Source organism: Apostichopus japonicus, chromosome 16 (genome assembly GCF_037975245.1).
Source record: "Apostichopus japonicus isolate 1M-3 chromosome 16, ASM3797524v1, whole genome shotgun sequence".
In the NCBI taxonomy this organism is placed as follows: Eukaryota; Metazoa; Echinodermata; class Holothuroidea; order Aspidochirotida; family Stichopodidae; genus Apostichopus; species Apostichopus japonicus.
Window position 1 is genome coordinate 24673421 of NC_092576.1, and position 12566 is coordinate 24685986.

Genomic DNA, 12566 nt, shown 5'->3' on the forward strand with positions numbered 1-12566 from the left:
AGTGACATGAAGTACAAACTCATAGCATTGGACTGTATCTGAATTGTTAGCCCCTGTCCAGAGACCTTTGGGAGTTTTGTCCCTTCACCGTGCCAAAGTTAATAATGATGTGTGGGATTTAAAATGCATATTTGCTCCACAGACTCTTAGACAAATACAGGGATGTGCCTACGCTGGGCGGCACTGGCTGGCCCCGCCCAGCATGAAAAATTACTGCCCAGCACTGTCTTAAAACTTGTGAATCCCGCCCAGCACGATTTTGATCTAAAATCCTGACATTCCTAACAATATATTCAACATAAATTGGGCCTAGCCTATGCCAAAATCATACAGACTAATAATGCATCAGTTACGCATGCGAGAAACATTACTTACGGCTCTCAATCGGTCCCTTGTAAAATCTCTTTGAAACAAACTAATAACTTTTACCAGGTACGTAATATATTTCACTAAAAAATATTTAAAAATGTAAATTTATAGCATTTGGCATTCTGAGCACCTTAACACCCCCTCACTCTTAGACCCCTCCCCCAGGATGGCGATCAGTATACCTGGCACTCAGGAAATCCTGGGCACATCCCTGCAAATGCTTAGACAACTACTACAAAAATTATCGGTGCAAATGTGTGGCCAATAATCAGGCTACCTCCACCAAAATCTAAGAAATAACTGGTAGAAAAGTCATTTCTAACCTTCAATAAAACTGTTTTTTGCAATACTGCTCATAAATCAGTCAGAGGATAAATGGACCCAAAAGTTGAGAAGTTAACAATGAAAGTAAATTGGTTGTATTAAACTGAAGCCAATGTGGAATGCAACCCCAAATATGTCCCTGTAAGAAACACCACACCATCACCACTGGGATTGAACGATGAAGGCTTCCAGCAAACCCACACATGAAATAATATGATAGATACTTTAACAAATGTGCTAGAAGGCCTCTCTATAAATACCATAAACATAGCATAACTACAAATACCAGACTCACAAATACCAAACATCTTGACTCACATTTGAGAATAAAGCTATTTTAGCTTCATCTAGGTCTTGATTAGTAAAGTTTTGAGACTGAATCCAGGGCAGTGACTGATGAAAGACATCCAGGGTCTCCGTAGAACGAGGATCCCTGGAAGACAATTAATAATGTAAGTTCGACTCAATGGTATTCTTTAATGCCAGAAATTAACTGTATTAACCAATATATATATTTGGCATCAGAGACAAAAACTTCATCATAACAGGACATGAACTTCGGGTGGTATTTTATTGGAAACATCTTGCCAGCAAAATGTGAAGATATCACCATGGCAGATCGGGAAAGGAATCAGCATGGTGGCCAATTGGCTAAGGCGTCGGACTTGTGATCCAAGGATTGCTGGTTCGATTCCTGCCTAGTTCATTACGCTGTGTCCTTGGGCAAGATGCTTTATCTCACTTGCCTCTCTCCACCCAGAGGTTAAATGGGTACCTGTGAGATAACTTGTCATTGGGCGCAGTATATAACTGCTGCAGACTCGAGGGATTGTCTCTGGGACAAGGTTATCATTGACCAGGGGTAATATAACGTCTGTAAAGTGCTTTGGGACCTATTGCTGGTATAAAGCGCTATAAAAAAAAAAAGCAAAGCCAAAAATTGATCATCTTCAAAATGTATAACCGCTTAATAAATACTGTGAGTATTATGTTTATGGAGGAGGATGGTACAGTAAGGAAAAGATTAACAACAAGATTGTACACACTAAATATATATATATAGCTATTCCTACCTATAATTCAAGATCTGTCAACATATATAGGCAAGTGCTCACACCCATCATATTAAACCTGTAACCTTTGAAGTGAAACCTGACATTGTCAATCACAGAGTAAACTATTGAGGAGAATACCAGAACGAGAGGTCCATCAACGTACTGAGATTTATTCATCAACGGAATTCAGAAATGCAACATTCCATCTCACCTGTAAGAATAGAATTTAAACGTCCCGTCGTTGCTCATGGTGGCCCCGCTTCCGTAAGCTCCACCTTTCTCCCTGTGAATGATCAGATATACTGTAAGTTGAGGTGTGGGGTGGGATGATGTGGGGGAGAAGTGGGTATGAGGATGTGAAAATCTAAGAATGCTTCAACAAGTGTGCTATTAAAGTCCTTCCAAATTTTGACTTGCAGGGTTCATCTATCAGCTTTCTACATTTTATGCAGAGGTGTAAAAGAGGTTTACTTCTGATTAGTAGGAAAGAAAAACATGATATGATGTGGTGAATGGGAGCTGCCAAGAGGGCAGGGCCCCTAGCAGGGAATACAGGGCTTATAAGATGCAGCATTTTACAGACATTTCTTATTCTCTAAGAGTGATTTCCAAGCACAAGAAAATGAGATATTACTGCGACACTTCTTTTAATGGAGTGTGTCTCCTTTCTCTTCCAGATATTTGGAAAGGATAAAAACTCTCTGTAGCCTACACCTCCCCCCCCCAACCTCTCCCTATCTCTCCCTCTCTCTTGGTCCCAAGTGGGCTGAGAGACATCAATATCTAATTGTTCATAATGACAAGACTGAGGACCCCATTTGTTTTTCACACATACACACAGTTTTGTTGCTACTAACTCTGATAACATGAGCTTCATGATGTTATTCATTGTTATAGTTGGCACACAACTCTTAGCAATAGGCTGTACACAGCAGACACAATTAATACAACAGAGATTTAATGGATCAAAAGAAAGATTGACTTCATACCTGATTTCCTTGTGAAGGAATTTAGCTGACAGGAGTCTTGCCAAAACTACCAACCTGCCAGAGACAGGTAAATAAAAGGAATAGGTTGGTACAGAGGTGGGTAAGGTTGGTAAAAAGGTGGGTAATGTTGCACAAAGATGGGTACCGTGGTACAAAGATGGGTACCATGGCACAAAGGTGGGTAGCATTATACAAAGGTGGATAGCATGGTAAGAGGTGGATAACATGGTACAAAGGTGGGTACCATGTATAATGATGGGTACCATGGCACAAAGATGGGTAACATTGTGCAAAGGTGGGTAGCATTGCAAAGAGGTGGATACCATGGCACAGTGGTGGGTAATGTGACACGGGGTAGGTAACATGGCACAGAGGTGGGTAACATGGCAGAGGTGGGTAACAAGACACAGAGGTGGATAACATTGTACAAAGGTGGGTACCATGGTACAAAGATACCAGGGGTACGGCATGAAGTATGATATCAAGGTAACACACTGAGGTATGCTAATGTGGTGTGAATGGCTAGTACAGAGACTCTTTCTGTCGTCTGCAAGAACATACATGGATTGAATCAATAGGCTGAGCAGTCTCAACAGAAGGAATAGAGATGGCCTAGCTATTCTTGAGTTTATATTGAAGTCTCAACTATAACAGTTCTGTAGTTACTTAATGGATGACTGCAATATCAAGTACCAAGTGATTTCATGAAAAAAAAAGAAAAAAAAAAACCTTTGTGGGGAATGACTTAAGTTATTTACCTATGAAGCCTAATTTATATTCACTATAATGTATATATGGTAGGATGCACAACAAAGCCTAAGGTCAAACTGCACATACTTTGCAAAATCTTCATGCTTGTAAGGCACTGCTGTCGTTCCCATGGAAACATAGTTTACTGGAAATGGAAGCTGGAAATGCCTGCGAGATGACACTGCGGAGAAGTCTTCATCCTTTTGCAATTATAAAATAAGAAATGATCCGATAAATAAGACTCCCGTATGTCAGGGATTGGATCCAGATGATATACACAAACGGCCCTCCATGAAATTAAAGATCATTGACCAACATATATACATACAGAAACTAAATGGAGTGATTTTCAAGAGAGCCCATTTCCCCCTTTTTTTGTCTACAAAACTTTCAAAGAATCAATTAATACTATAATAGTCTGTACAATATCAATCTTGCTCAGATATACTAAAGGTTTGACTCCTCTCTCTCCCATATGACAATGCTGGTCGATGCAAATATTACTTTAGGAGTATATTACGACAACTGTTAAATGCACCGAAATCCTTGAAAAGTATTGTAATATAATATGTTTTTGCTGTAACTGTAATGTTCTGTTTCAAGCATTCTGGAACACTTTAGAAAATGCCCAGCCACCTCCATATGTCGGTTAAAGTCTAATAGTTTTTCATATTTACATTAATCACAGACTTGGATATCACAACAGAATGTACTCCTAAAGCTATACTATTTGGATAAGATATTTACTATCTAAATAGATAAGATTCAATGATTATAATAAGCACACTAACTTTAGTAACACTTATTGCATCTTCCAATGTGGAGACCAGGCTCTCACATCGCCCTGGCAACTTGGTCAGAAATGAATCCAGGGCTTGGACAGCAGGTGACATACCACTGGGGGCAGCATTCAAGCAGAACCTGAAAGAAGACCAAAACAAAACTCTCTTTCCTTAAGAATAATTTCTTAAAGGTTTTATTCTTCAGAGTGTTTTTGTTTAATAATCTGATTTTACATTCTGTTTCTCCAAAAACTTAATATTTGATAGTCTGATTTGCTCACCTCATGTTCGATCTGTTGAGGAGGACGGATGATAACTGCGTTAGTTTACTCACGACATCTGAGAGATCTTCCAGCTCGGCGATCTGCTTCATCAGATTGACCTAGGTCAAATAAAACAGAAAGTAAGAAGAGCATATCTAAAAAGTTGCTGCTTTACACTTGTTATTTGTGAGCCCTCTGCACCCATCCCAACCACCCCCCTCCCACCCTCCATTCTGATTTGCATAAAGGGGATGTATGAGCACCACTTCATACACTCTAGCTAGCATTAACAGTAGTGGACTACGATCAGGGATGAGCCTGGGTAAAAAAATCATGGTATTTTGCAAAAATTGCGGTATAGGCTCCAGTTTGCATATGCTACAGTGTGTTAGGATAATAGTTTTTGTCCCCAAGGTAGAAAAGAAATCACGGATATTCCGCGAATTCGCGGAAAAAACTCATGTCTGTACGATAGTTTGCCTGTTTGCATATTCATGACTTACCTGTCCCTCCTGTTACCTCTCCAATCTGTCCTATAGGAGAGAGACTACTAGCCGCAACCCTCATTGCATATTCATGACTTACCTGTGACATCCCTCCTGTTGCCTCTCCAATCTGTCCTACAGGAGAGAGGCAACTGGCCGCACCCCTCATTGTATATGCATGACCTTACCTGTGACATCCCTCCTGTTACCTCTCCAATCTGTCCTACAGGAGAGAGACTACTAGCCACACCCCTCATTGCATATGCATGACCCATGAAGGACACTGAATTAGCCATCTCTGCTGCCTCCATCCTGATTAAGGTGGTCAACCTCTCCTGATCTGTAAGGGTAACACTGGAAGTAGAAAAAAAAATTGAATCCAAAAAAAAAAAATTAAAAAATGGCACAGAGAAAAAGAACTGAGGCATCACACTTTCAGAATGTTTAACAGCTAAATACAAACTAAAGCATCTTGAGTTTGAGAAGCATTTCATTATATTTCATATTATAATATTTTATGATATCTTCTTCAAAGTGACCGAGTTTGCTTCAGACTATTATCATAACTCTTCAAATTATGAGATAAAGAGGTAGTTAGTAAATTACTACTCATCCAATATATATTATGAAAATACTAATGCAATAGAGTTTCCAACTCACAGGTATTGAAACATTATTTAAAATATGCAAAGCTAAAACAAAGACAACTCTCTAATGAGGCAACTTAGGATATGATTGTTGGAAACGACTTGCCTCAATCAATGAGGCTTGTTGTCAATACAGCGAGTATTAGCAACCTGTAGGATAATTATTTATGTTCCATTTAGGGATCATCAAAGTTATGGTTTGATAATATCACTACTCCTCCTTACCTCTGAAATATATCCTGCCACAAACCAAACATTTCATGAAGATTTCTCTCAAGACAATGAGATGAGAGTGCCACACCCTGAAAGTAAGAGTAGACCGATGAGTAGAAAAACAAACTATCAAAACTAATTCAAGAAATATTCAAGAAATCTGAGTCAATTAAAACTTTATTCAGAGAGTCTTCCCCCTTGACAAATAATGACTGTTGATAAACATAACGTCTTGCTGCAAAGTTTTGGTATTACTGGGTGAGCACAGCTGGACATTATGTTTCAAAGACAGAATGTGTACACTGTAAAGTATGACATACACACATATATGCATAGAAGGCGGTTAGATGGGGGCAGGGGGGGGGGCTGCAGCCCCCCAACCAAATATTTATGTGAACATTTGGGCAATATGCTGAAAAATTCTCGGGCACCTACTGAAAGAAATATAATTTGCAATATGTTTTCAATGGTTAAACTTATATTATTATTATCATTATTATCGAACGACTTGCCCAATAATTCAAACTAATATGGAAGGGTAATAACACGGAAAGTGATTTTTTGTTATTGGCATGCGATATTATAACCGATGCACGCCTATATGATATGCACATATTGCAGAAAAATTTTGGTTATATTTTTCGGGCAAGTCTTTACGACCCCCTGTATCAAACTGGGCTCCTATGCATGTGCATACACATCCCGACATTATGTTTCATAGACAGAACGTGTACACTGTAAAGTAAGACATACCCTTGCCAAGTATCTGAAACAATCACAAGGGCTTCCTTTTTGTCTCATATTGTGCAAATATCTTATCAGCAGGTGTGAATGGGAACTTTTTTGAAAACCGAAGTGAATCTCCCAAATCTGTTACATATAGTACATTGATTGTTAACATAACACAGGTATGCAAAACAAAGAGAACATAAGTGTATTATCCTACTAGCCTACTAGACCTAGCTTCTTACCACTTCATAAGATGTTGTGTCTTCTGGCCGTTGGATAATGTGAGGACCGACACCAAGCCCACCTGTTCTTAACTCTTCTTCTTTTGCAAGTTCCCGGAAGCTCATGTTCTTAGTTCCCATTCTGAAAAAGCACAGAGACAATGGTTCAGTTACAACAATTAAAAAATATCTGAAGAATAACACGGTCCCACTATTAAAATATTTGTAACTTGATATATGTTTAAAATTTACTAAAGTGAAGGATTTCATTATTTAGTTTTACCTTCTCTGCACATTACCAACAAAGAGTATCAAATCACACATTAAAACCAAACTAAAAGAAATACTTCTTTTCTCTGCTAACAATATTCAGCTTAACAGGGAATTACTTAAAGGAACCATTATCCACTAATTAGCTCATGGGTCAAATTATTACTTCAGTGAAAGACATTCAATGTAATTGTCATTTAAATACTGTTTTTGTTATTGTCTTTCCTAAATGACTTACAGAAGACTGCACCTTTGACTGGTTTCCATTTTACCCTCAACTGTTATAGGCTGTGTGTGCTATTAACTTGGAATCTAATGAAATAAGTAATGTGATCAGCAACACAATGTATGGTAAGTGTATTGTCTGTTTGTCAGGGATAAGCCTGGGGTAAAAAAAAAAAACGCGGAACTTTGCAAAAATTGCGGTATAGGCTCCAGTTTGCATATGCTACAGTGTGTTAGGATAATAGTTTTTGTCCCTGAGGTAGAAAAGAAATCATTGATATTGCGCGAATTCGCGGGAAAAGCTCATGCCTGGTTTGTGTATATATACTTACTGTGTAATAACATTGCAAAACAGTGGAAGGTACTGGACAAGTTCCTGGTCTGCTGGTCCCAACGGACTGACAGCTTTGAAATAGGTCACGCCATTTGTGGGCTGTTCGTGAAGCTGGACGTAACTACCATCTGAAACCAGTAAAACAAATATCTACTAAAGCAGGCTTTATGTTACATTCTTAAAATAGCTGAACAAATGTCTTCTGAGGGATACATCAACGTTGATGAATTTTTGTTTGCCTCTCTGATTTCAGCATCCTCTCTTGTCAGTGAGTAATAATGGAGACAACCTATATGTTCATTATTGAGATAATTTAATGTCGCAAAAGCAGAGAAGGGTTTTCCTATCTCAAAATTACCCACATCCTATAGTCTGAATCTACCAAACATTCAAAGCATGTTTATTTAGCAATAGACTATTTTGCATATAAGGCTGAGGCTGTAATTATCATTAAGTTACAACTACAGAATATTACAAGGGGGTCTGTGAGTGATATGTCCATCTCTGTTTATTCTCATTAACTGTTGAGGATAATTACCAGTATGGTTACAACTAGAGAATATTACAAGGGGGTCTGTGAGTGATGTGTCCATCTCTGTTCATTATCATTAACTGTTTAGGATAATTACCAGTATGGTTACAACTACAGAATATTACAAGGGGGCCAGTGAGTGATTTGTCCATCTCTTTTCATTATCATTAACTGTTGATGATAATTACCAGTATGGTTACAACTACAGAATATTACAAGGGGGCCAGTGAGTGATTTGTCCATCTCTGTTCATTATCATTAACTGTTTAGGATAATTACCAGAATGGTTAAAACTACAGAATATGACAAGGGGTATGTGAGTGATTTGTCTATCCCAGCTTTGACTAGTGTTACCTTTTTTTTTTTTTATCTTTTATGGATTTTGAAGAGGACAACTAAGGTTATGAGGTTAATTTGCTGCCATCATATTGTGTGTGTTGAAAACAATTTCATCATGCTCCTGAACAGTCACGTATAACAATAGGTACAACATGTGCACTACCTTTAGTGTGCGTATCATTCAAACCTGTGACATTTTTAGATTATCAGCACACGTTAGCTAGTGTGACAATATGTTGCGGTTGCAAAAACAGGACAATCCTGATAAATTGTACATATATGGTAACCCTAGCTTTGACTATATACACATTAATAATAATAATAATAATACACAGTTCTTATAAGGAGCAAATATACACTAAAGTCTCTATGCGCTGATGAAACAATGTGCAGCGCACAATAACGCACAATAATGCACAACAAGCGCACAATAATGCACAACAAGCGCACAGTAATGCACAACAACACACAATAATGAAACAATGTGCAGCAGTTATACCAAACAAAAAAATGCACAGGGTATGAACACACTTACCCAGACATTCAGTTTTAATATCTGTTCTCCTGGTATTAGGATTGATATCTCCTACGGTTACCGTCGGTAAGCAGCTGACATCCACCTCCTGGTTTTGAGATTCAGCCAGTTCTATTCCTAGATCAACAAAACCCCATCAAATATATAAAAAGCAGTAATGAATAAAAAGTATATAAAAAAGGTTTCTTGCCAGTTTTGAGAACATTTCTTAAAATTTCTCCTGACGTTGTTGATGCAATTTGCTACTTTGAATCACTTTCAGCAACTTAGAAAAGACTGATAAAAAGTCTTAACATAAATTCTGATTGAATTAGTTATTTGAAATAATATTTAATGTTTATCTGGTGGTTTTGAGATGGCTTAAGTTTTGGGTTGAACAATTGAAGCCCCTCCTAGAGGTGTATTACTCAACACTCAGTCATACTTTACATTACATGTTAATGATGAACTATTCTGACCACCTTAGAAGAGAGTCCAGATCAATCAATGAACTACTACTATATTCAGCACAAATGTAGCAAATAAAGTCTTCATGTAACAAACATGAATGTTGTGCACCTATGACATTCACAACATACCAATGTCATAGACCAATGTATCTGACAAGTCTTTTGGTTACCTATCCACCACACCTGTTATACAGACCTGTCCATCATACTTATTACATAGACCTATCCACCATACCTGTTACATAGACCTATCTACCACACCTGCTACAAAGACTTATCCACCATCCATGTTATGAAGACCTATCCACCATACCTGCTACATAGACTTTTCCACCATACCAGTTACATAGACCTATCCACCATCCCTGATACATAGACCAATATAAAATACCTGCTACATAGACCTATCCACCATACCTGCTACATAGACTTTTCCACCATACCTGTTGCATACAGAGGACATATCCACCACACCTTTTACAAAGACCTATCCACCATACCTGTTACATACATAGGACCTATCTACCATACCAGTTACATAGACCTATCCACCATCCCTGATACATAGACCAATATAAAATACCGGCTACATAGACCTATTCACAATACCTGCTACATAGACCTATCCACCATACCTGCTACAGAGACCTTTCCACCATACCTGCTACATAGACCTATCCACCATACCTGTTACACAGACCTATCCACCATCCCTGATACATACAGAGACCCTATCCGCCATACCTGATTGATAGATCTGTTCCTTTGTGTCTTTATCTAATGCCTGTACAATGTTATTTAGTTTATCCATCTCTGCTACATAGACCTATCCACCATACCTGTTACATACAGAAGACCTATCTACCAAACCTGTTACATAGACCTATCCACCATACCAGTTACACAGACCTATCCACCACACCTGCTACAGAGACCTTTCCACCATACCTGTTACATAGACCTATCCACCATCCCTGATACATAGACCAATATAAAATACCAGCTACATAGACCTATTCACAATACCTGCTACATAGACCTATCCACCATACCTGCTACAGAGACCTTTCCACCATACCTGTTACATAGACCTATCCACCATACCTGTTACATAGACCTATCCACCATACCTGTTACATACAGAAGACCTATCTACCAAACCTGTTACATAGACCTATCCACCATACCTGCTACATAGACCTTTCCACCATACCAGTTACATAGACCTATCCACCATCCCTGATACATAGACCAATATAACATACCTGCTACATAGACCTATCCACCATACCTGTTACACAGACCTATCCACCACACCTGCTACATACAGAGGACCCATCCACCATACCTGATTGATAGATCTGTTCCTTTGTGTCTTTATCTAATGCCTGTACTATTGTATTTAGTTTATCCATCTCTGCCTTCTCCTGGTTGGTGTTGTAGTTGTCATCGGCTGTCATTCTCAGCCAGAGCTGGTGCTGGTTGTTCACCAGGTACTTCTGGACCAGATCTTGTAGGTACCTGGGATTATCAGCAATCTTCTGCTTAAAGGATGACACCAACTGATCTAGCTGCATAGAACTGATGGGATCACCATCCTGATTCCAAACGGACATTAAAGACTGTAAATGAATGAACAGTAAGAATAATATTAAAAGTGATAACAACTTTCAAAGTACTTCCTGGGAGATTCTGATCCTACAGACTATTCATTGACAATGAGGAGTGTTAAAGTATACAATGAGATGTTTTAGGAATGTTATAGTCGACAATGAGATGTCTTAGAAATGCCAAAGTAGACACTGAGATGTCTTAGGTATGTTAATGTTAACAATGAGATGTCTTAGGAATGTTAAAATAAACAATGAGAAGTCTTAGGAATGTTAAAATAAACAATGAGAAGTCTTAGAAATGTTGAAGTAGACAATGAGATGTCTTAGGATGTTAAAGTCTACAATGAGATGTCTTAGGAATGTTTAAGTATACAATGAGATGTCTTAGGAATATTTAAGTATACAATGAGATGTCTTAGGAATGTTAAAGTAAACAATGAGATGTCTAAGGATGTTAAAGTCTACAATGAGATGTCTTAGGAATGTTTAAGTAAACAATGAGATGTCTTAGGAATGTTTAAGTATACAATGAGATGTCTTAGGAATGTTAAAGTAAACAATGAGATGTCTAATGAATGTTAAAGTAGACAATGAGATGTCTTAGGATGTTAAAGTCTACAATGAGATGTCTTAGGAATGTTTAAGTATACAATGAGATGTCTTAGGAATGTTTAAGTATACAATGAGATGTCTTAGGAATGTTAAAGTAAACAATGAGATGTCTAATGAATGTTAAAGTAGACAATGAGAAGTCTTAGAAATGTTGAAGTAGACAATGAGATGTCTTAGGATGTTAAAGTCTACAATGAGATGTCTTAGGAATGTTTAAGTATACAATGAGATGTCTTAGGAATGTTTAAGTATACAATGAGATGTCTTAGGAATGTTAAAGTAAACAATGAGATGTCTAATGAATGTTAAAGTAGACAATGAGATGTCTTAGGAATGTTAAAGTAGACAATGAGATGTCTTAGGAATGTTAAAGTAGACAATGAGATGTCTTAGGAATGTTAAAGTAGACAATGAGAAGTCTTAGAAATGTTGAAGTAGACAATGAGATGTCTTAGGTATGTTAAAGTTAACAATGAGATGTCTTAGGAATGTTAAAATAAACAATGAGAAGTCTTAGGAATGTTAAAATAAACAATGAGAAGTCTTAGAAATGTTGAAGTAGACAATGAGATGTCTTAGGATGTTAAAGTCTACAATGAGATGTCTTAGGAATGTTTAAGTATAGAATGAGATGTCTTAGGAATGTTTAAGTATACAATGAGATGTCTTAGGAATGTTAAAGTAAACAATGAGATGTCTTACGAATGTTAAAGTAGACAATGAGATGTCTTAGGAATGTTAAAATAAATAATGAGATGTCTTAGGAGTGTTAAAGTAGACAATGATATGTCTTAGGAGTGTTAAAGTAGACAATGAAATGTCTTAAGAGT

The 12566-nt window shown here is 37.6% G+C and overlaps 1 protein-coding gene across 6 annotated transcripts in view; it reads right to left on the bottom strand.

The window, feature by feature from the left end:
- The window catches only part of LOC139981950 (presequence protease, mitochondrial-like), a 31930-nt gene that overhangs the window by 4778 nt on the left and 14586 nt on the right, over nt 1-12566 (bottom strand). For 4 of the 6 annotated variants that reach the window (XM_071994377.1, XM_071994375.1, XM_071994376.1 and 1 more), the window contains exons 13-24: nt 10860-11133; nt 9063-9179; nt 7655-7784; nt 6849-6969; nt 5890-5966; nt 5206-5371; nt 4551-4651; nt 4279-4408; nt 3575-3687; nt 2738-2791; nt 1960-2031; nt 1012-1126 (exon numbers count right to left, since the gene is read on the bottom strand). In XM_071994377.1, coding sequence (XP_071850478.1) covers nt 1012-1126; nt 1960-2031; nt 2738-2791; nt 3575-3687; nt 4279-4408; nt 4551-4651; nt 5206-5371; nt 5890-5966; nt 6849-6969; nt 7655-7784; nt 9063-9179; nt 10860-11133 — 1470 coding nt within the window. Of the gene's footprint in view, nt 1-1011; nt 1127-1959; nt 2032-2737; nt 2792-3574; nt 3688-4278; nt 4409-4550; nt 4652-5117; nt 5139-5205; nt 5372-5889; nt 5967-6848; nt 6970-7654; nt 7785-9062; nt 9180-10255; nt 10330-10859; nt 11134-12566 lie in introns of all 6 variants that reach the window. The other 2 variants (XM_071994373.1, XM_071994374.1) reach the window with 2 other exon arrangements.